This window comes from Drosophila elegans, unplaced genomic scaffold (assembly GCF_018152505.1).
Source record: "Drosophila elegans isolate 14027-0461.03 unplaced genomic scaffold, ASM1815250v1 contig_183, whole genome shotgun sequence".
In the NCBI taxonomy this organism is placed as follows: domain Eukaryota; kingdom Metazoa; phylum Arthropoda; class Insecta; order Diptera; family Drosophilidae; genus Drosophila; species Drosophila elegans.
This window is the reverse complement of record NW_024545550.1, coordinates 10,213,357-10,237,759: the sequence shown is the minus strand read 5'-3', so window position 1 is coordinate 10,237,759 and position 24,403 is coordinate 10,213,357. Positions and strand designations below refer to the sequence as shown.

At 39.7% G+C, this 24,403-nt stretch overlaps 2 protein-coding genes across 14 annotated transcripts in view; one reads left to right on the top strand and one right to left on the bottom strand.

Annotated features, from left to right (window-relative positions):
- The window catches only part of LOC108144425 (KN motif and ankyrin repeat domain-containing protein 1), a 29,992-nt gene extending 9,615 nt beyond the window's left edge, over positions 1 to 20,377 (top strand). For 7 of the 13 annotated variants that reach the window (XM_041707785.1, XM_017269285.2, XM_041707784.1 and 4 more), the window contains 10 exons: positions 5,578 to 5,621; positions 9,044 to 9,312; positions 9,981 to 10,497; positions 15,258 to 15,697; positions 15,815 to 17,193; positions 17,911 to 18,339; positions 18,488 to 18,734; positions 18,803 to 19,015; positions 19,122 to 19,322; positions 19,928 to 20,377. In XM_041707785.1, coding sequence (XP_041563719.1) covers positions 5,578 to 5,621; positions 9,044 to 9,312; positions 9,981 to 10,497; positions 15,258 to 15,697; positions 15,815 to 17,193; positions 17,911 to 18,339; positions 18,488 to 18,734; positions 18,803 to 19,015; positions 19,122 to 19,322; positions 19,928 to 20,095 — 3,907 coding nt within the window. In that variant the 3' untranslated portion in view covers positions 20,096 to 20,377. Of the gene's footprint in view, positions 1 to 3,077; positions 3,579 to 5,577; positions 5,622 to 8,343; positions 8,493 to 9,043; positions 9,313 to 9,980; positions 10,498 to 13,436; positions 13,495 to 13,660; positions 13,960 to 15,127; positions 15,195 to 15,257; positions 15,698 to 15,814; positions 17,194 to 17,704; positions 17,841 to 17,910; positions 18,340 to 18,487; positions 18,735 to 18,802; positions 19,016 to 19,121; positions 19,323 to 19,927 lie in introns of those variants that run through there. The other 6 variants (XM_017269281.2, XM_017269282.2, XM_017269289.1 and 3 more) reach the window with 6 other exon arrangements.
- Positions 20,378 to 20,511: 134 nt separating this feature from the next.
- LOC108144428 (probable cytochrome P450 317a1) lies at positions 20,512 to 23,181 on the bottom strand. The gene has a single exon (XM_017269292.2). It carries the CDS (start codon positions 22,763 to 22,765, stop codon positions 21,200 to 21,202), a length of 1,566 nt encoding a protein of 521 aa, XP_017124781.1. The 5' UTR covers positions 22,766 to 23,181; the 3' UTR covers positions 20,512 to 21,199.
- Positions 23,182 to 24,403: the final 1,222 nt, after the last annotated feature.

Sequence of the window (24,403 nt, the reverse complement as noted above, 5' to 3'; positions counted from 1 at the left end):
ATTCTCAAGGGGGCTAAAATCTATTGAAAGCACTTAAATTTACAATAAACTGACAAGTTCTTTCTTATTTTATACCTATTGTTGGGGCCTTTTGATGACCTGATAATTGGATAGGCGTTTAGATATTTACTTTCAATGGTTTTTTAAACGCATTTAAAACTTCTAGAGAAAAAGTACCCAGCCAACATAATTTTATGCGAATATTGCACATTTTTCTGTTAAGCAAAACTAGCACAAGTAAACTTAAATATTATTATTATACCTACAACCCAGAACAACAAACCATAAAAAGCTCCGATAGACGCCAACATTGTGAATGCTCGAATGTAGTTGTCTCCCTTTTCGAACTCTGAGCTCAAAATGAAATAAATATAAATAAACATATTGTCTGCTCATACACATTGACAGGTCGGCCGATAAGATAACACTCGCACGCACTCACAACACACTTTTATATATGTTCATTACAATATGTCAAACTGCATGTCATGCAACTCGGTTTTTGTACGGCACTTTAGATCTATTTACCAACGCTCACTCGACAATACATATAGCATCATGCTACGAAGCAGGAAGTTCTGAAACTTTTCATTATTTTAAAGCTTTTTTTAAAGCCTAACAATAAACATTTTAAAAAGTGTGCCATTGATTTAACTGTATAATTAGTTTTGTTTTACAAAATGTGTTATATCTACATGAGCATAGTAATCAACGTAAATCTATTCAAACTGATTTGATTATCAACAAAAAAACAATACTTTATTGCACAGCAAATTAAAAAGCATTGAATACATTTTAAATTGACTCCAACTTGAATCGAATTTGTTTGTATTATATTTGCATTATATTTGAATTTAATTTAAAAGTGAAACTATTTAGCCGAATTAATTTGACGCTTATTTATTTAAATTGAAATGGTTCTCAAAATAAACTTGTTTGGGCTTTAACTAATTGAAAAATTCATTAACAAACAATAAGCAAATTTTTAGCTGGGGATGAGATCGTTTTCCTATCTACCATAAATTTTTTTGCGTTAAACTTGTATTCCTTAGTCATTGAAACCATGATAAACACTTGATGATGATGATGATGCAGCCAGCAAATGCGCTTCGCATTCTCTAATCAAATTGTTTATAAACTTAATTAAATGTTTGCTCTGTGGACATCAACTATCAATTGTTGATTATTTACACAATTGCCGCCTTATAGGGTAAGACGTCGATGTCAAAGCCGCCTATCAGCGGAGATCGTCTATTGAACCCGAAGTGGACGGCGGCGTGCCAGTCCATGAAATGATAGTTTTATTTCATAATTAGTATTTCCCGCGAGCATTGATTTTGTAATTTATGCTAATTAGCCAGGCGTTTTTTCTACGGAAATATGAATATTGTATAAGCTTTTTGCGCGCCAACAAAATTTCATGCCCTATGAGCTGGCAGAGAATTTCTACAAAAGTGTCACGGCGTCTACGATTTTGTGTGTGTTTTTCAACGCTTAACGTTAAGTGAGCCGGTTTCCATTTCTGTCGAACTGCTATTCTTTTTTTTTGCTATTCATAAACAAGTTTAGTGTGTTGGCCAGTGGATTTCACGGCTTTTAATTATGCGCTAGTGGATTCTCTCATTGCTTTAATGGGGTAATAAATTGCTGCAATTATTTATGCGTCACACCCAATCGATTTCTACTTGCCAGAGGGTCTTCAATATGCCCACTCTTCCCACAAAAGAATTTATCTTAATAAACAATAAACAATTTTTTTACAATTCTCAGGCTTTTGGAACCCGCTGAGTGTACCACTACTGGTTTTATTTTTATTTTTTTTTTGGCAGGCCATTCTGAGCCAGGTTTTATGAATGATGAGATAGGCTTGGGAAATACAAAAATAAGACTCTCAAAATTTAATGGATTACATGGTAACGCAAGACCCGTGTTACATTCATTAAAGTTTGCGTATGCTGTTGTCAACTTAATTTAGTTAACCAGAATATCTTCCTGCTTAATGACCTGTCTGGTCGCCAAGATATCTCACTTTGTGGTGTAGCAATTATACATTTCCCAACTCAGCTTCTGGGGGATTTAATGATGCCTTCGGTGAAAGATCAAACAGCCAGGATAGGGCGACACCTTTCTAACTTCATCAATCATGGCATATGCTTCCGCTACCAGAATTTTACAGAAACCACGCGGATACATATACAGATACAAATAGTACACAAAAAGAAAAACTTAAGCCAATTAACTTAATTTTTATAACTAATGAAATATAACCAGAACAGAGTAAGGGTCAACATTAAGTGTATCTTTGCAAATTTTCCAATTTATTGAGGTTAAGAAGCAGTGAATTGTAGTCATTACAGTCTTCAACAAACATTTAACTTTTGTTTTAAAACTATTAAATTTATGCTTTGGTAGACAAAAAAGAAGTTTATAAAAACGTTGTGTTAATGGAAAGTTAACTTAACTAAAATTTCATTGCGGTTTTAATTAGACTTTCATTTTTCAACTGCAAATTTTAAGTCGAATTAAGCTGATAGATTATCCAATAGATTTTGACATAACATACATTTTTTCTCAGTACAGGTGTAAGTTCGCTTATCGGGCGTCCACACAGATTCGGAATTGGAATTGAAATTGGACTTGGAATCGGCATCGGCATCGGGTTGTTTGGGTGTCGGAGCGGACTCGTTACGAACTGGTTTTCGTGCTGCTAAGCAGTCACTTGCTTATATTTATTAATTATCGTATCGATAGCTCTCTTGTTTGAGCTAAGCTTCGGGCCAAAGGCAAAAAGCGTCTAACAACAAATGTACACTTTGGTATTGTGTTTGGTTGAATTTTTTTTTTTTTTGGGTGGTTCTCGGATTGGTTTGGCGGCAGCCAGAGTTCTTTAACGATCGACGGCAAACAAAAACAAAGTCGACAACCAAAACAAACACAAAAGATACAAACGCATACGCGCACGCACACGAGAGCCCAGCACACACAGATACTCACATTTACAGAGCATAAAGTTCAGGCGGCGAACTCGTGAAGTTTTTCTCCCGGCGCATTCAGTTCGATTCGAGCGATTTTCGAGCGCGGAGCGTTTAACTCGCACAGAAAGCAAAAAAAAAAAAAAAAACCAAAAACAGATACGACAAAAAGCCCCACAAAACGTGAAACTAAATCTAAAAAAATTACAAGCACTCTGACTCAGCCAAAAAATAACAAAACACATAACTAAAGTGCAGCGGCGATGAAAAGTGCTTCTCCAAATGCCGCGTTGCCGGGGCAAAAGTTTCTCGTTTTCGTCTGTCGCCTTCGGCGTTAATTAATTTCGGCATAGAATTTCCATTAGCTAAATATAAGTGCAGACAAAACCAAAAAAGCCAAATGCTAATTAAATGCCATCGCAGAAAGCCATCGAATAAAGGCCATTAAGAAATCGCGTATGCCGTGTTCATGAGTCGTCGCCCCAATAACGCCGGCGAAATGATTCTCCACAATTCCGTAATCGGGGGCTACGATGAGTCAAAGTTTGCCGAAAAGATAACCCACCTGACGCCTACGGAACAGGAAGCCGTCAAGCGCTTCTGGAGGTAAAGATAATAGCTCCATAATAGTGTGGATCTGCAGATCGATATCATCGCAATCCCAAGTGGAAGGAAGTCGCACCAAATGTGCGGGTGTTTTTTTTGTAAAGTGGCAAAACCTAAAAGCTTTTATCGGATGTTGTTTCTTGCGTGTGTATTTATTATGGAGGTGTAAAAAGGTGTGAACTTATGTGCGAGATTTGTATGGCCATGAGCTAATGTCAATAAATGAAGGTGTTTTCCAAACAAGTTTGATTGTCTTATAAACGTTTTGCAAAAAAAAAATATTATTTTTTTGATATTGATTTTCTGTCAAAGATTTTATAAGTTCGGTTTTCTAATTGGCTTACTTCAAATTGTTAGCAAATATTTTATTAAAAAGCTTTCTTAAAGACAAAAATTTTGTATTTCTTTTGAGGTTTGCAATTTATTAAGCAACAGCCTCAAAAGGAACTATAGAATGGATTGCATAAAATATAAATACTTAAAAATATTTCCAAAACCCATGAATCTTTGTCTTCAACCAAACCGAATCCAATTATAATAATTTCTAATTATGAGAATGGTCCGCGTAAACAAGGAAAAGCCGCAACAAATTGTGGCTAGACAAACGTAGAAGGCAGAACATAAAAACAACGAGTTTCGTGTATCATAATCATAAACACGCATATTAATTTGGAGTGAAATCCAAAAATACGCAATGCCGCAACCGTTCCACATGAATGCAAGTTTGTATTTTTTTGGAGGGGGAGTTGTGGGTCCATCCATGTCAGGCCTTTTCCATTCATGTAACATGCATATAGCGAAACCGCATAAATCAGTTGACGCATAAATTTTCATTTTACATACATTTGAGGCGATTTGAGGCAAAAGATGGAAACGTGAAAAATGACTCGAGAAATATGGCAGCAAATTGCCAGACGGCTTTCAATTTGAATCCTTCACAAAAATATATACTCGTATTTATTTTATTTATAATATCATTAAATCAGCAACGCTGTTGTTTGGCCAAAAACATGACAGGCAATTAATTGATAATGCATGAAAAACTGAGCTTATGTTTTAGCTTATTTGGCTAATTGCATTAGGATAATTTGGTATTCCCTTCGGGGACCCAAAACAAATTATAAATAATTGCAGTTTCCGCTTCCAGCTAAGTGGAAAAATGAAAAATGCAGCACGCATGTTACGTTTTCCAGGAAAGCCTAGAAAAATTAGAGTAGGGATCAGGGCGGCAAAGTTCACTAATGAGTTTTGTTGGGAATGGAAATAGGGATGGGGATGGGGATGTGGATAGTGATGAGGATGAGGATGGGGCTGGACGAGAACCATTCCCCCGAATGGCAGGGCAAACAGTTTATGCTGGATTTTGTGGCGCGCGCACAAATATATTTCCAAAGATGTTTCAAAATACCGAACAAAGGGGGCGACAACAAGAACTCAAAACGCTGACAGCTTGCTATATTTTATTATAATTTCTTCCCGACGGCAAGTGTGATTTCTATCTATATCTGGCGCTCTGTTTGTGTATCTTTGGTATCTACGCATTTGTCGCATTCCGTGCCGAGTGCACAGAAAAAAGTGCAGAACTTAATATATTTGAAATAAAAAAAATTAATATTAAACTTATAAAAAAAAATTGTTTTTTTCTTTGCTTAATATAAAGATACTTAACAGTTTTTTACATAGTCTTAGTCTAATAAAATAATTTGATAAATAAAATAAGGGAAAACATTAGCGAAAAAAAATCTATCTTCACATACAAAAATATTTAATATTTTGACAGCCATTAAAAATATCGACTTAATTTTTTGTCAGTGTGCCTGTTGCATTGATTTATTTTTAAATCCGATAGCAAAGACAAATAGCGTTGGCGCTTTCGTAGCGTTTCGCAAGCGACTTTCCTTGTTATTGTTTGTGCAGGCCCCGTAATCTTTCATTATATTGTTTACGCTATTTGCCAATTTCCACTAACAAGAATTTCTTTGGTCCGATTCGTTTCCAGGTCGCTGGTTTTGCGAAGTCAACGCGCCTTCATTGAGGAAAATGGTAAGTTGTGAGAGAAACCCAGCGTGGGCCTGGGCCATAAAAAAATAATACTAAAAACGTGTCTCAGGCCCACATGGTTGACATTCTACGGCAGCTTTTGGCCACAAGATCGGATGTGGGTCAACCTAACGCCCGCACACAAATCCGCAAAGCCGGGCCAACACCCACAATTGTGTTGAGCGGTGTTAACAATACACTTAACTTGGCCGAAAAGGCAAATTTGTCACAGCGGCGCCGCAACGCACTTTTTTGCAGCGCCCGTTGCTTTAGTGAAATATTTCGTATCTCGACTCCTTTATGGAAATCAATTTTGGCCAGACCCACACTCCACGCTCCACTCCCCCTTCCGCCAGAAATGCAACTTTTAATTAAGCTAAACTGAAACTGAAACTGGTTTGCGGCTTAATCGCAAATATTTTCCTCGCTATCAAATAATTCGGGCTTTTTTTTGCTGCGGCCAATTTATGACAAGCGGATGTGAGTTGACAGTTTAGTGGGCTGTGGTGGGCGTGGCAGGTTTTGATTTTCGACGTCAGCGTTAATTGAAGCAATTAAAATGGGCAACGTGTGCGTAAATGTCAGCTGGCCCGCGATTTCAACTCATTAGCCACACACGAAGTGTTTACCATAATTTTGAAAGAAACCTAAAAACGACAAAAGTTTATGACACGTTGAAAAATCATTAAAAACAAAAAGCCATAAACCACAGCAGCAACCACAAGGAGTCTTCTGAAAGGGACAACTTTAATTGGGTAATTAAACTGAAGTCATAAATAGGGCGAATACCGTCTGGGGAGCACTTGAAAAAAATAAAGGAAAAATCACATGGTGTGCAAGGAAAAACTGCATTTTTTCTTTATTCTTTTCCTATAAAATATGAAAATCAATTTACTTTTATAACAAAGTCGTCTAAATTAAACAAAAATATGTTATAAATTTATCGTAAAATAAAACTTAAAGATTTTTAAAAAATAACTATTGCTTTAGTGTCTTTTTCTTGGCTTTTTTATTACACTGTCTAATAGTTTTTTGATGCCATCGGTGAAGTATTTAAAATTTTTAAAAGCTAAACTTAAAATGCAGAAATTTTATTTAACCACACCCATTACTCACTTATTTTACTTCTTGGGAATAATGTTTCATGAAACATAATGTTTGGTTAGAAAATCAGTTAAGTTAAGTTCATTATAAAATATAGTTATTTGTGCAAGAGTAAAGTTTCTTGATTATGGCTAATATACCCATTATTCACTTATTTTATATTCGGCTGTCGCTTTTTTTTTTGGTTGGCTGTCAAGTGAGCTGGGGCATGCAATTAGATCGAACAGCATTGCACGTGTTTTGCATAATTAAATTTTTGCGCTTTACGGTAATTTGTGGCCGTTGCACCGTTAGCTTCATTAGCTGCAGCAGCTGCAACTGCAACTGCGAATGCCGCCTACCTCGCATACAGCTAGCCCCATATGAGCAAATTGTGCACATGTCAGTCGGACAACCAGTTTGGATTTGGTGTTCCAATCTACCCTTGGCCAAAGGATATATCAACTTTTATATTTGATAAAATTTACTTTGTTATATAAAGCAGTATTTAGAGGGGAAAAAGGGTATAAGAACTTCGATATCCATTGGCCTCTCTCGCATTTCATTCACAAGTCGAGTTCATTTCGTATGCTGGACAGCATCTGCATCATTCACCCATACGCCTACGCCAAAAATGTAGTCATTACAAGAGGCCTGATCAACATGGGAACGATCATGATAATGATGATTGGGACATGGGCTCATGCGAAGCATGATCTTGCTATAATTCAACTGTTGTGATCGAGCCGGGTTAATTTCTTAATTTTTATGTGAGTCGGGTGCGACAATACGATTTATGTATGTGACTGTTATGTAGGCGCCCTTTTATGGTTGGCCGATTGTTGGCCAAATGAAGTTGTAAACTCGCCGCCATACAATGTCAGTAGTCATTTAGTTCAGCAATTACATGAGAAAGTTAAATGGATTCATCTGGGTTCTTATTTCATTATCAAGATATAAATATTTCTTTCTGCGCTTACAAATAAAACTGTTACATTGTTATAAACAAAATGTTTTACCATTTTAGACATTCAGACAGTATTAAATACCCCCTAATTACTAGTGTACATTTATGAAGCCACATTCCTTAACCGCCCACTGAATCCAAAAAAAAAATTATATACGAACCAAATTTGAATAGTCTGTGTGATTATATGATTAAGAGTGTTTGATTGTGGGTGGGTGTTTGCTTCGATCGATGATAATTAAGCCGGTGAACAGATTTGGCCATGGCCATGGAGCCGCCTGCTAATTACGGCTACTCCATCGAGCTCATCAATATGCGACCTCTTAAATCGGCGCAACACGTATACGCCGCGTTCAACACTTTCACAAACAAGACACGCCTACGATTTAAACGACGCGTTTTTCTACCCACGCCGTCGTTCGTTCATTTTCATGAATGAAAAGTGAAATGTATCTTCTGCACTTTTAAATCCAAAACCGATTGCACAGTTCGCCAACAGATGGCGACTGCAAAGAGCTTTATACTTTATACTTGGCAACTTGATAAGCGTGGCTAAATGCTCCCATATCTTATCGGTTCTAATTTACTGCATGATGAATAAAGTGAGAATTTGATACGTTTGCCGGTCAGTTTGTTGAAGGCTTTCCCTAAGAGTAGAACGTTTGATTTTTGGAATTTTACTATTGAAAATTCGGAGGTCAGACGAGGCGGTGCAGGAATTTCAAATGTTTTAAGTGCAAACTCAAGTAACAATAAAATGTTGTGGAATCTATTTTGGATAGGGGTTTTGTGGCTCTGGCATGAGGCGAAAATTCCGCAAGAAAGTGAGTGAAAGGCAGGAAAAATAGCATTAAATAAATTAGTTAAACAAACTCTGTTTATGTTGGCTATTAGCTTTTAGTCTACCCTGACGATTATAATTATTTAATTATTATTTTCCTTGATTACAAAATCGTTTACACCCAATGCCAGCATAAATAACTCCAATTGCTGTGTTAAAAGTGATTCAGCCGGTTAAAAGTGGTTTATCTAAATTAGCCGAAATTAGTTATTATAAGCCGCAATTAAGAATAAATAAGGCACAAATTTATCTTGCGGATACACGAGGGGCATTCCGAGAACTGCACCTTTGTACCTGCTGCTCAGGTTACCAAATTCGAAACGTGTTTTGATGGAGGGCAGGTGGGGATTCCTGCGTCTGCGATGCACAGACTCAGACGCAGAAAAAAAGATAAACCTTTTTGTGTGGTTTGACTTGGGATAAATACCAAGAATCGATTTTTGACGCGACCTTGGCAGTGACATTAAGATATACTGCGTCTGCCTTTGATATCCCCGAGATACTTATTCTTCTCTCGTTCGACCTCTCTTGCAGCTCGTCCAGGTTCCTCCACCGCGAATCCCGCTCCTTCGGGCATGAGTCGTTCGGTGCGCAGCTGCAACTGCTGTCCCTATGGCTACCACATCGACCTGGACTTTGTGCGCTACTGCGAGGCTCTGGCCCACGAGAAGCCCAGCGAGGATGAGCAGCGGCGGCGGGACCGCCGCAGATCCCGAAAGTCCATGGAGTTCATGCTGGGATTCGAGAGTCTCTTTGGCGGCGATTGGCAGGCGGAGTCACGTGTCCAGGGAAAGCTAAGCGAGGTGGGTTTAGTACTAATAATTGTTCCATAATAGATACAAACCAAGATCAGTTGTGGGCATCTTTAGTGAACAGGAGTATTTATATAGCTTACCTATTTATTATGCCATTTTAAAAGGTTAATTTTTTTGCAGAACACTATTTTTATAAATTATATAAAACACTTTATTATTTATTTATTTACCTATATTAAAGTAAGCACTAACACATAATTTAACCACAGACTTTAAGGGGAAAAGTCTAAATTTAAGTCAAGCAATAGGCTAGGAAGTGCAGATCAAGATCATGTTGCTCTATTCAAATCAATTTTTGCAAACTTTTCAATACAATTATTAAAACGTAAGTCATGAGTTAAATGCATACTAGTGGACAAGAAGGCCACAAAAACAGAGGAACTTTGTCCCCAAATTTCAAACCAATATTTTTGTTATTTGAAATCAAGCAAAATCTCCAAGCAAAAAAGGCAGAAAATTCGATATTTGGTTTCCTTTGGGAAACGAAAATTAAAAGTCATATTTTTAGAGAACTAAAATGCAAACTTGTAGCAAACACAAATTGTTGAATATAGACTTTCTCCATCACTGCTTCTGGGTGGTCGTTTTCCTTTGATCTCCAAACTCGCAGAACTGCACGTTCAATTAACTTGTCACCTTTTCAATTTTGCATGCAGGCCTCACATGAAAGCGAACCGGATTCGCCACGCCCCATTGGTGGGACGGTGTGCGGTATGTCGCAGTCGTACAGCACCACGCCCTGCTACCGCCCGCGTTCGTCATCCGTGCCGCGATTCACCTACGGCAGCATACCGCCGCGATCGGAGTCGCCCTTCGGCACCGCCTCCTCCACCTGCTCCTCCCTGCGGGGGGGCGTGGAAAGTGATGTGGGTGCGGGTTCGGGGGCGTTGTCGGGAAACTACTATCAGCAACGTCATCATCCGGCTATCAGTCCGCCGGAGACGAGGGCCTTCCTCCACGAGGCACTCGACGAGGTGTGCAGCGATTTCGAGCGGACTCTGGAACGGACTTCAGTGAAGAAGCGCAAGACGCCGTACGGAGGATCCCTGTCCATGGATCGGAATAACAACAAACTCAGTCTGAGCCACACCAATGGTCACGGGCCATTGGCGACGGAGCACAAGAGTCATCGCCTGGGCAACAGCACGTGGGACCGCTACTTTGATGTGGCAGGTGAGTGGGCGGCGGAACGATCGCCAAAAATAGCACGCCAAAAAGAACTCAATTTATTAGTTTCTTGGTCTGCACTGAAAGAAAATATATGTCATATTTGAAGACTTATTGCTAGATAAAAAGGATTTATAAGAAATTCATCCTTTGAAGAATTAAGAGTTCCAAACTCTTTAAATATTATTAAATATATTCAAATACTTGATTTAGTGTGCGATATTTAGAAATGGCATATTTTTAAAACAAGAATAATACAATTGGAAAAAAAGTACCAAAAGAAAATGTACAGAATAATTTTATCTTTATTACTTGATAAAAGAGTTTTGAATAGATTCGGTTCCTTAAAGTAAAATAGCTCTATATCTAAATCTATATTTGCACACAATTTGTGTGCAATATTTGGGGTCCTTCTAATTACTAACTCTAATATTTATGAAAAAAAATTCCTAAATTATTCCTGAATATATTTCTATGCCAGATCATACGTTTTAAAGTGACGCGTGACGTTAGACAAAAATCAAGACCAGACTGTAATATATTTTATGTTCTGTGTGGCGAAAATGATTCATAGAGCCAAGTGAGAAAAGCCTTTGGCAGATACTTTTGCTTTCTTTTCTAAGCAATTAGCGCTGCGGCAGCACATGTGACATTTTTACGCACGAAAGTGTGAAAAATGTTGTGAGCCTCTTAGAAGAGAATATAAAAGCCAAACAGTGGAATATGAAATGAAAGTAAAAGTAATTAACTTCGAAAAGTAGAAACGAAATTTTTAGTGTCTTAAATATACGTAAAGATCAAGTGCAAAATGAATATGCACCACATTAGACCACTGAGTTACATAAAACATCAGAGGGCTTTGTTAAATTTGTGTCTACATTTTCGAATGCACCATCCCATGGTTCTCATGAAGTTGTCATCTTTGCAGTTGTGCTCTTAGATCAAAGAATATTGCAACATCTATAAAAATTTTAAACAAAATAGAAAAGCAAACAAATCAAAATATAGTCCACTGCTAGCAACTCCACATACAGAATGCAGATACGAAGTCGCATGCAAATGCAAATTCAGATACAGATACAGATACGGTGGCTTTGCATCTTTGGCATTTGAAACTCAATTGGGTGCTTGCAACGTGCGGCATGGGGCAACTTTAAGGCAATTTTCGAGGCGTTCGTATCTCAAATCAATTTGAAATGCGCATTTGGCGCTCAATTTGCATGCAAATTTTGCTCCAGCTCGTTTTTTCACGTATTTGTTGATGCCATAAATTTGCCATAAAGTGTGCAAAAAAATCAATGCAAATAAACAAATCAAATTGTCGCGTTTCGTTACTGTGTTTTTTACTTTGTCCAGAGGACATGGCGCACAGAGTTGTCATTGATTAATGTATAAAAAATGGTTGCAGTGCCTTGGTAATTGCCAAAGTATAGGCCATTAATAAATGACTTTCAAATTGAATTTAACATGGCCAAAAGACAAACGGCTGCCAAAAAGAACTTGTAGTGCCCAGAAAACATTTCTAACAATAGATGAATGCCAAAAAGCGTGTAAAAGCAGAAAACATGAACCTTGATCTAAAAATATAATAACATTATTAAGGGAACATTAACTTGTACAACTGTTATTAAATATATTTAATATTTTTTCTATAATTTGCTAGTACACATTTGTAGTTATATTAGAAAGGAACAAAAGACGCAACAGTTTTATTTAACCGTTGAAAAGTATTTCTGCTCAGATAGCCATAAACTACCAACTCCGGTCCCAACCCATCCATGGAATATATCAAAAATTTAATCATAAATCAAGCAAATCAAATGGTTATTTATAGATTTCAATTTGTTAGGTTTTTAAATATCAATCAAACTATTTTTTCATTTAGAAATTAATTGCAAAAAGATAAGATTTAAGATATTTCAAGGGGCGAACTTTGAATAAAATTTAATGATGATTTATTCAAAATTAGCCTCTTAATTTTCTTAGCCTTGACTCGAAAACCACAGGCAAACACTGAATGCGAATCGGTGTGCAAATAGACAATCAAAAATCAATACTATTTGCCTATCAAATGGCCCATTGAATATAAACAAACCCATTGGGTTTTCTCTCTGGCTCAGATGCTCTCTTTTTTTGCCCACGTCACTGAAATTATCATTATCAGCCTGTGTAAAATAATTGTGCATTTAGCTTATCAGCACAAACACAGCAAAATGTTGCCTACTTTGCTAGTTTATTTTTTTTTATTTTGGTTATTTAATTTGTATTTACTGAGCGCTATCGCTCTTCGTTTTTGGACTCTCAGCAAATTGGTTTCTATTTTATTCCGTTGTTAGTACTATAGACAAACATTATTTTTTTTTTCGCTCGCCTTTCGCACAAGAGTTGTTGTGTTAAATAATAACACAAAAATCTTTACTGCTAAATGGTTTTTTGTCGCTCTTCACGCTGTTTTTGCCGCCGTTGATGATGGTCGAATGAACGAAAAAATCTGAGAGCAGTTTGTCGGCGACTTTCGAACGAATAGCATAAAAATGCGTCTGTGTAGCTGCGAAATAAAATACTTAAAATAATTATACGAAATGCCTTAAACGAAATCAACTAATCAAAACGAGAAGTGTAATGGTAGTAAAACGAACTAACAGCAACTAAATTTAATGCGAAGTACATGATACTATGCGACAATAAAATCGAAAGCAGTCAACACAGAATCGGTTCAACAATGACAAATATTTATAAAATTAAAGCGACTAATATTGATTAAATTAAATCTAATAACTTGAAAATATTGCCTTCTCACAAATAAAATATTTAAAACAAAAACATAAATCAACCTTGGAAAATTTACGAATTCTAAATATAAAAACATTGATAAATCTCATTAACAATAAACAAGACATAAAATCAGCACAAAAATAAAACACATAAATTCTTAAGAAAATTCGAATATAATTTTAATAATGCCTATGATTCTACGAAAATTAAAATATGAACTTTTGAAAAGTGAGTTTTGTGATATATGTGTGCATGTAACATTGGCCATCACTGTAAGGCAGATAACTTGCGATGAGCTGTCGCTTTGATCTGGCAAATCAAATAATTTAATATTGTGTATAGCCCAACGCTTTAATTAGCACCGGCTAAGATAAGAGCAAACAAAACGCAAACTAATTATATTAAAGAATCTAACCAATTTTTGCTACGCTTTGGCTTTGCGAATAGCCAGACAAACCAAGTGCAATGTCTGCTGCCTTGGCCCACAAATGCCGCCAAGTGCAATGCTGTGCTTTCCTAACCAACTAAACTAAATAAATCAATAATAGAAAATAACAACAACCAACCAAAAATCAGCCATGTTTTCAACATCGGAGGATGCCTTGTCGCTGAGACGAAAGCGTTTGACCAAGAGGAGCATCAAGTTGAAGCCAGACAACAAACCGAACTCGTCGAAAAGCTGGTGGAGCGACTGTAGGTTCATTAGCTTAAGGAGACGCTCATTTGGGGCGAACTCTTCACCGTTTTTGACTTGGTTCTTTGCTAATTAGTTGGGCCATAAAAACTGATTAATTATATACCGCGGTCAATGCTACCCCGCGTCACGCGCTGCCCCTTTCCCTCGACCACCGCCCCTCATTTCGCCTTGACCAAAGACGCTTAGCCAAATTGGCACCGCTAGGAAAAAAGCATACACAGAAAAATATAATAAGAGTATAAAGGGTTTCATAGCAAGTGGTTCGAAGTGGGTTAAAAAAAACTTTGAATCGGCAAGAATTTTTAAAATGTTTTTAGAGAGATGGAGAATGAGTTTTCACTAAACTTTTGTTATGTTGCACTTGCCATGTTCACACTGATTTTTATATGATTTTTATGTGGTGCTGGTCAATTTTAATTTGAATTTGAATGAAAGTAACACAAAATATAAGTTAGCTTTAGATTTTAAGCTTTTTATAGTCACAAAAATATATTTCCCTAGTCTTTCCCTAATTTTCGTTGTACAGATATTTAGTAATAGCCGAAAAGTTCGTTGTACAGAGAGATATTAAGTAATAGCAAAAAAGTGGGCGGCAAAATGGATGAGAGCAGCAACAAGAAAACTTGGCAAAACTGACAGCGCGAGATGAGTAACAAATTGTTGTTGGCGGGGTACACAGTGCGTATGAGGGATATTGGACAAATGCAGGGTGACCGAAATAGAAGCTCCAACTATCAGCTGGTCATAAATTTCTCTATTTGCTCTCATATACAAGTCAGCATGTTTTGCCGTTTGTCAAGTTAAATACGCCAAATAACCTCGTCTCTTATGTAAATAAAGGGCAATATAAGTACCCAAACGTGTGTGAATGTATGCCGCCAGGGCGATAAACTAAAACTAATATTGAACAATAGCCCGAGACTCTTATCTTGGGACACTATTTCGCTCACGCACACTTACAAAAAGGGTGGATCGAGTGACTTTTGCCTTTTATTTCGTCTGCATTTAATACTTATTAGGTATAGTCATTTACATATGCTTTTTTTTTGCACACTATGCGAACTTTGGCACAATTATTAAATTTAGATTTTGGTAGCAGCCGCTTTTATCATTTAGCTTAGGAGCTTTTTGCAATAATTGTATCGGACTTTTATGTCCAGTCGCCAGCGGCAAGAGCTCATGGCAGGTTTGCAAATTAAGATTGTACTAAGAAGGACGAGCGGCAGACCAAGTAATCTATAATACTAAAATTTAGAATTTTGAGCTAATTTGTATTATTAAATATTATTTTTAGATTCTTGCATTGGGGGCAATCGATCGCCCACTGGCACGCCACGCCCCTTTCTGCGATCAAATACTCTTCCGCTGCAACAACGTCCCAGTCCTGCGGAGGTCCAGTATGAGAGCTATGTCCAGGCCACGGTGGCGGCCAATGCCAAGTCGCCGGTGGAGCAGCTGGAGTCCCCGAAGTCACCGGGAGTTGCTCCACCGCCGCCGCCAAGACGGCACCATCTGTTGGCCACCACGCCCACTGGTACGCCCAATTCTAAGGAGGATCGGCAGCAGGAGAATGGCTCCATGAGCAGCAGCTCCCTGCAGTCACCCGTCATCTCGGAAGCTGGTCAGGCCAACGCGGATGCCCAGGCCCTATTTCAGATACGCGAACAGATGGCTTTGAGCCTCAGACGTCTCAAGGACCTGGAGGAGCAGGTCAAGGTCATACCCGACATGGAGGTAAGAAAGTAGTACTTGAAAAGTAAAGGAAATTAAGAGGTTGAAATTGAGATTAATTTACAAGGTAGTTCTAAGCTTCCCCAACTTTAACTAACATTTTCTCATTTCCAATTTTAGCTGGAACTCAATTCGCTGCGATCAGAGAAGCAAAAGTTGCTGCGCCGCAACGAGGAGCTGATGCGAAGTCAACGGCAGACGCCTTCGCCACCGAGTCCGGGCCTCAAGACCGCCTCACCCGTACAGTTTACGCCACAGAGGATCAGTCCAGTGTCGCTGGAGAGTTTGGGAGCTCGGATGCGCAGCAGTTCCACCTCGGCATCCCCATCGCCAAGTGTCGTCCGCCGGGATGTGTCCACGCAGGCGGTGGTGCGACCACCCGCCACTCGAGATGTGTCCGTGGGCCACCAACCAAGCACCCGAAATGTGGGCGTCCAACCCTCGGAAACGGTTTACTCCAAGGACGAGCTGGAGCAGAAAGTGGAGCAGGCCCTGAGCAATGCACACAGGCAGCAGCTGAGGAAGCTCATCTCGGTGGGCACCCAAATGTATGTGCCACAGCGGGAGCAGCGCGATAGTGGAGTGCAAACCCAGCCGGAACGACCCAAACTGAAGTACAATGTGGGGGTCACCGCGAAACCAGCAACGAGGGATAATTTCACCAGCTGCAAACCGGATGTGCGCCATGTGGCCAGCTCCGAGGATCGACTGGATGACGTGCTCTGCGAAAAGTGTGCAGTGAGCAAGAAGAACGTGGCCTGTGGTCCGGAAACTCCGCCGGAGAAGGTGAAGCCAGCTCCCCAAATGCCCGGACGCAGCAACACTTTCAGTTTGGGTGAGAACGAGACCGTATCCGTGGTGCGGAAGACCCAAGGTTGCCAGACGCCAGTCACCCTGGTCCACAGTGCCGGAAGTCAAACCACCACGGCCGTAGTGCGTTCCACCGGAGCCCAGGTGAATCCCCAGCAGCAGCACTCCGCCGTGCAATGTGGCACGGAGCTGGTTAATCGCCAGACGGACACCATTGGACTGCAGCGACTCAGCCGGAGTCCCATGAAGGCGGAGCAGGTGGCCGAGCCGATGCCACGCCCCCAAACCCGCCACACCGGCAGCAATACGGATAAGGAGAAGGAACCGGAAGCGGTTAAAGTCCGCACCAGCCATTCCGCCTGCAACACGGAGGAGGTTCGCAAGAGGGACGTGGGCTGTGGTGACATTGTCAAGCCCCATATCTCCATTGCCTGTGCGGCCAACTACTGTGATTCCTGCAAGGAGGCCATCCAGGATCTGGCCAGAGGATTCTCGAAGTCCAGTCCCACGGCTCCCAGAACGGGAGGAGCAGGGCGTCGCTCCACCTCGGCGGATTCGCGGATTCCGCGACCCAAACACCTCACAAGCCCGAGTCCGGTGCGCAAGGAGTTCAAGCGGCAAAACACTTACACGCTGGCCACTCCTTCTCCAACACCCAGTCCACAACTGGAACGGAAAGCAAGATTAAGGTAGGTGTTTCCTAATAAGTATACAATGAGAGAGTCTTAATATTTAAATTAAAACAGAAGTTTGAATTTTGTTCGCTCTAAGAACTTTATGTTCTGTTTTCAAAACATGTTAGATTTTTTAATTAATAGAAACTGTTATAACGGTTTTATGAACTTACAGTATATTATATAAATTCCACTCCAACAATTGTCGGAAGAAAACAAATCTTATTAATGACGAAGACTGATTTTATAAATTAAATTATTTGCTTTCCTTGGGAAATAGCAATTTATCAAATACTTGGCTTTAAATTAATTTGTGTTCGTTTTAATTTTTTGTATTTATTTTATTTATTTTAATTTTTTTATATTTTTTTTACATTTAATCAAATTTGCTCCACTGTGGTAGCCAAGTTTCACACAAAGCTTTTAGCCAAAACACAAACCACACAGCAGCTCTTGCGCATTGGGTTTTTTAAAATCCACAGCCTGAAATCGAAATTCGTTGACCTTCAGTTGAGTTTTGGTGTTCGCCAATTGCTGAACCGCTTCTTTTTGTTTTTTGTTTGGATTTTGGTTTTTCGCATGGTGCTGCCAATGTTTTCCAGCCTGAGCAGTTTCACGTGCTATCCGCTGCTGGTCAGCGGATGCTCGGCTCTGCTCGTAACGTGGGTTTCCAATCTCCAAAAGGATTGCCAAGCTCCCAAAACTTATCAAGGTTATTCCTTTTTTTTTTAGCTCCCTGCAAGAGAAGCCACCAGTTGTGTCCAGTTTCCAGGCAGCAGACCCACTGGGGGAATCCCAAAGCTTCATTAAGCAGCCACAGAAGGATTTGCTGGACCTCAGTCTTCTGGGCGACGATGAGCTGATTGTGCGCGAGGAGAAGCGAGTGAGCATCAGCTGGTCGCGGGATGCCTCTCCTGCCCCACTGATGACCTCTTCGGGCACCACCAAGTCCGAATCGCCGGAACAGGAGCCGGCCATGAGCTCGTCCAGTGATTCCAGTCCGCCCATCGATGTGCAAATTGCCCAGGGAGCACGCAAAAAGTCCAGCACCCCGCTAAAATCTAGTCAGAGCGAGGGCTCCCAGGTGACCGTGATCGAGAAGCCGGCCACCAAAGCCCAACTCCATCAGTTGGCCCAGGCGGAATCGGAGCCCCGAAAAAAGTGAGTATCGCCTTGATTTGGAATAGTTAAAAAAGGATGTTTTCCTTCGAAAAATTTTACAAAATGAAATTCTTCTTAAACAATTATTATTAAATTATTAAATTTGTATTTTGAGCTAATATTTTGTATTATAAATGTACCACCTCAGAACCGAGCTGTCTAAGGGTCTGCAAGATGCCCTCAAGGTCATCAACGATTCGCTGCTAAAGAAGTTGGGCGCCAAACCCATATCCTCGCAGAGCCTTAAGTCGGCCAAGGCCACCATCCAAGATCACTGGTTCATAAACTCCAGTACCGGCAAGTCCGATCCCCACCAAGTGGAGGACTATCTCGATTACTTTGAATCGCTGTCGGTGCCACTGCTGGAGTATTGTGTCAACCTGTCCGACAGTAATGTAAGTTCATAAAATATAGTCTATCATTACTAAATAATTTTTATAATAAACAATCTTATTTTGTAAAGGGCAACACAGCCATGCATTATGCAGTCTCGCACGGCAACTTCGACGTGGTATCCATTCTACTCGATTCTAAGGTTTGCGACGTAAACCAGATGAATAATGCCGGATACACCTCGGTGATGCTCGTATCGTTGGCCAAGCTGAAGCAGCCTTCCCATCGGACAGTCGTCGAGCGACTGTTCAAGATGGCCGATGTCAACATCCGGGCCAAGAAGGTAGGTAAGGGGCCCCGCCGCCCACAGTTCTTGACCCCCCGAAAAAGCTGACCCCTCGAACTCCCCTACTAACCGCTCCCGCCCCGTCATCTCATCTCATTTGCAGCACTGCCAGACCGCTTTGATGCTCGCTGTGTCGCATGGTAACGGGGACATGGTCAATATGCTACTGGATGCCGGGGCGGATATCAATATCCAGGACGAGGACGGCAGCACGGCGCTCATGTGTGCCGCCGAACACGGACGCGTGGATGTGATCAAGACCCTGCTGTCGAATCCTGAATGCGATTCGCTGGTCAACGATGTGGTGAGTAGAGGAGGATATTTGAGGTGTTTAGGGATATTTCAATTTTAAAAAACCTTATAATGTCAGTTTTAAAATTCAAGATCTTTGAAACAAGTGTTACACTAAACATCATCATGCAAACAATGCATGATTTCATAAAACTTATTGCGTTTATTTTTTATTTGGCTCATGTGTTCTTAAGTTTAATACATTTTAATAATTTATGGGGTTAAACTAAAAAAAAATACTTTCAAATGCTTTATATATATTAAGGGAAAGATTAAGTCGTAAAGTTACAAATAAAAATTAATAAAACATAATTGATTTAATTGGAAATGACTTCAAGCCAGAAAAACTTAAAGCTTAAAACTTAAAACTTAAACTTTTTAGAAGTTTTAAAAAAGCAAGAACTACAATACTTTTGGTAAATATTGTGTACTTAAATAAGTTGGGAATTATAAGGTGTTAGGTATAAATTAAATTGCTGTAATTGTGGAAAATAAAAAAAAAAACTTTTTTTGAATTTAAACAGATCCATTTTAGAAAATCTAGAATTATAAATTTAACAGGGAATTTATGTATAATTTTGACATGTGACTTGATTCTAATGATTTATTTTCCCGCAGGATGGCAGTACGGCCTTCAAGATCGCCTGGCAGGCTGGGCACCGGGACGTGGGTCTGCTAATCTACGTCCACGAGCAGATGCTGCGGAGCAAGATGCCCCACCGCGGAGAACCCACGAGAAGCTCCCTGATTTCGCCCCAGCGGCACAAGCGCCAACCATCGCAGTAGAGCCATTTCGTATTAGCGGCCAAACCGACGAACAAACAGCTAGTGTCTAAGTTCTTAATAAGCATTTCGTAGAGCTGCCCAAAACACATTCCATAGCACAAACGCAGCATAACCTTACCTTTCATATGTATATTGTATACTTAGAGTTCGTTTGTCGTATACGTTTTACGTTTTATTTATTTGTAAATCTAATTTTAGTGCTAATGTGTAATGTAACTCTAATTTCGATTTGGATTAATCAACGAAAGCAACAGATTCTTAATAATATATATCCGACACAAATCGATCAACTCTTGCAATCAAGCACTGCACAGGCTGAGCTACCGATCTGAGAGTGGCCAACAAAGCAACCAATCATATCAGCAATCGACAATGCAAAAAACGATATATGTATACTAACCACAAATAACAAAACAATGAATCAAATTGACAATTATTTTAACAAATCAAAAAGTTCATCCTTAGGAGGACAATGTGTATTTAATAGAAATTAAACAAGCTATTTTAAAAGAAATGTTTTTTTTCAAAATAAATAAATTCTTAAATAAAAAGCGTGTATTTGACTATAAACTATATTATTAACTCCTCTAAGTTTTCTTTGCCTATTAAGTTAGCTGACCTTTATTTTCAAATTTTTTAGGTAAGTTGCCATACTGAGTTTTATATTGCTTTCTAGATTTTGTTCATGGAGTAAATTCTTCGTCATTAAGTTAAAGCTAGAGATTTAGATACTGACATAAGCTTAATCTCCGTGTCATCTAGACTTTTTGTTAAAACGCAAATTACCTTTCCATATTAAGCAAAAAGCGGAAACTTTTTAATTAAATTAAATCACTTTTTGCACATTATTTTGAGGAAATTTCTAAGCTTTTTTATTTTGTATAACTTTTAATCAAGTATGTGATGGTGCTTAAAGTTTAAATTTGTTTCGTTATCATTTATAAGCTACTAATTTATTTTAGTATCTAGAGTTTTATCGGTTTTAGCAAATTTCATTAAACTCAAATGACAATGTAGCTCCTCAGACGAATCTTGTTACCTTATTTTACTAATTTAGAGATTTAACTTATGTCAGTTCCGCTCTTGTGGCCCTAATTCTCCAGCTCACACAGCCCTCTCCTCATTTCCGGGCTCTATAACTCCCAATGGCATCAGCGTGAGCGCTATACCGTCTTCCAGATTGACCAATGGCTTCCTGGAGTTCAACGTGAACTCGTACTCGGAAAGGAGTAGAGCCAAGGCCAGTCTCAGTTGCAGCTGTGCAAACTGTATGCCAATGCAGCTGCGAGCACCCACTCCGAATCCGAACCAGGTGCCCTGCTCCTGCAGCGAATCCCTCGGTCCACCCCATCGATCTGGCCTGAACTCATCGGGTTCGGGATAGATGTCCGGATCGTGATGGATGGCATGCGTGGGAATAATCAGAAATAGCTCCTTCACCAGTATATACTTGGGATGATCCGGCACTGCGTAATCGTTTAGGGTGCGACGCAGAATGTAGGGCGTTATGGGATGCATTCGCAGGGTTTCGTTGATCACCTGGCCCATAAAAGTCAGGGACTGAATGCATTCATAGCTTATGTTGCCCTCGTGCCGCTCAATGGCCTTCTTGACCTCCTCTCTCACTCGGGTTTGCAGTTCAGGATGTAAGGAAAGTTCGTAAAGTACATATGACAGTGTGTTAGCCGTTTGCTCGTATCCTGCCTTCAAAAAGACAACTGCATGGGCGGCCAGTTCGTTTTGCAAATGGAAGGCCAACTCCTTATCCGATTCATACTGATGGGTGATCAACTCCAGTGCCTTGACCTCGATTAGCAGCTGCAGATAGTCCTGCTGACGCACACCCGAAGTCTCTCGCTGTTCCACTATTTTCGTGAGGAGGTTTATAAAATAATCCTCCGCCTGTTTGGGCGTTCGCCTCATGCGCAGCAGTCGGCAAAAGTTCGGAAAGCGTATCATCATCAGGTTCATGAGGTAGCCATGCTTATGGCTATTCAAGGCCAACTCCGTCATCTGCTCAAAGTCGTCCAGGGGAAAGGTCAACCTCTGCTGGGCATCCAAGCCAAAAACGCATTTGGCCAGGGCCGAGAGGACATAACGCCGCATGATCTTCTGGATGTGCAGCGTTGAATGCGGTTGACTCATCAGGGTGGAATTGACGTTGAGGAGCAGCTCTGCCGCCTCCCCATAGAGGCAGCCATATAACCAGGACATGCGATCCCCCTCCAAGCTGGGATCCAACTTTCGACGCATCTCTTTCCAGCTATCGCCTCGCAAGGCATACAAATCCCCCGACAGTGGATCCGATTTCTGATTGCAGTACAGCCCGCGATCGTTGAAATTCCAAAAGTCCTTGATCATAATCTGTCGGATCAACTCACGATCCAGGATCAAGGCCCTGGGCTGCAGGAGAGCATAGAAGCCGCAGAACGGACCGCTACCCTTGAACTTTTTGTATATGGCCGAGTAGTGATTCGCTTTCATTGCCTCCGTGCTCAATGTCTGCGTCATTATTTGCCTAATGATAGGCCATAGCTTTTTCGGCCTCTCGTGCGGAATGTTCAGATAGCGCCAGTAATCGCGGTGATACCGCGCCGCTATAATTACCAGAGCCAGCAGCCCGAGCACTACTAGTCCGATGATCAGGAAAATGATCCACATGTTTTGCATTTCGTACGTTTTCTGTTTGTTCTCAATCACATGTATCGAAATCACAGATTTATTTTTTTTGGAGGGGGGGGGTTATTGGGTTATGATCTTCACTTCCTGCCCGCCCGCTATCTTGCCACCCTTTTACTCTCACTGACTTGCGCTATACATATAACGCGATCTCGCTCTAGAACGTCGTCAGGTGTAGTGTCACCAACTATATGAGCTAATGCATCATCGCTGCGGAGCGTTCTCGACCGGATTCTCGGTGGGTTACGTTCATTACCGAAGCGCGCGATTCGACTGAGAGTACCCTACGGAGAAAAGTAACTATTTACGATACTCGCTCCCCATTCCACAGGTGCGAGCTTTTAATTTGTTTCTTTGCCGCTTTTTCGAGTGCGAGTGCGAGTACGCTACACTGGAACTCGTCTGTCGATTGGTCGTGGGGCGTAGGCGTCTCACTGAGGCCAGACGGACATATGATTATTATTACTTTATTTTCAATGTTGGTGGCACCATCAGACACTCGCAGAAGTCTTGTTTATACGTCTTCTGAAATCTAAATAAACAAAAGATATCTTAGGAATGCCATAAACTTGTAGAGATACTTTCTTTTACAGACAATAATTTTATACAACCAGATAAGAAGATACTAAATGCATAATAACTCACTTTTTTAAAATTTTCAAGATTTCCATTAATATCATTAACTTGTAAAGATATTATTTTTCACAGACAATTTGTATGTTTATAAAACCAGAATAAATGTTATTATACTTACAATTACTAAATTTAGTTTAAAAAAAGACTGGTAACCTTCTTATAGGATATTTATTTATTCACCTTGGCGGATCTAAGGTTCTTATCTATATTTTTGGGCTTTAAGCTTAATTTTTGTTTCTTATCAATTTTTTTTGGGTAAAATTTAAAGTAGACTTTTTTGTTGGGACTATTTTTTTGAAGGAGAATTTTCAATGATCAAATTTCCTCTTAACTCATTTAGTAATCTAGTCTAGCTACTAAAAATGAAAATACAACACTTTCAATCTTTTTAAGAGTGCTTTTCTAGCTTATCGGATAAATTTTACGCCCAATTAACATTTAAATGCCGTGAAAACAAAAAAAAAAACCTAACAATAGCAAAGCTCACACACAAAGCTGAAGTAAAGCCAAAATAAATACAAATTCGAAAAGCTGCCGGGCTTAATTGCTTGTTGTTGTTGCCCACATCCGCACTTGAAATCTAATCAACTGTCAAACAAATATGACCGAAAAGGTAAACAAATGCGTTGCCAGATCCGTCAAATATCAGAGCAGTTAATAACCATATCATGTTCCACTGGCAGTCGAACACAAACTTTTACTGATTAAGTAGCCCCTAGTTATATGACGCTATTCAGTGGGGATCGTCTGCAGTTTCTGGGGGATTGATATTGTGAGGGCTCGTCGTTATACAGTAGAAACTGGCTATTTGAGCTCATTGACGTCCGATTCGGATATATATATATTTATATAATTTGATAATGATTTGTTTTATTATGATTTAGTTGATTAAAAATACCTATTTAGTTTTCATAAAAGTCAGTAATAAAGCAAATCCCAAGAATCCTATGGCGAAAGTTCAACGTTTTCTTTTCTATAAAGTCATAGCCATTC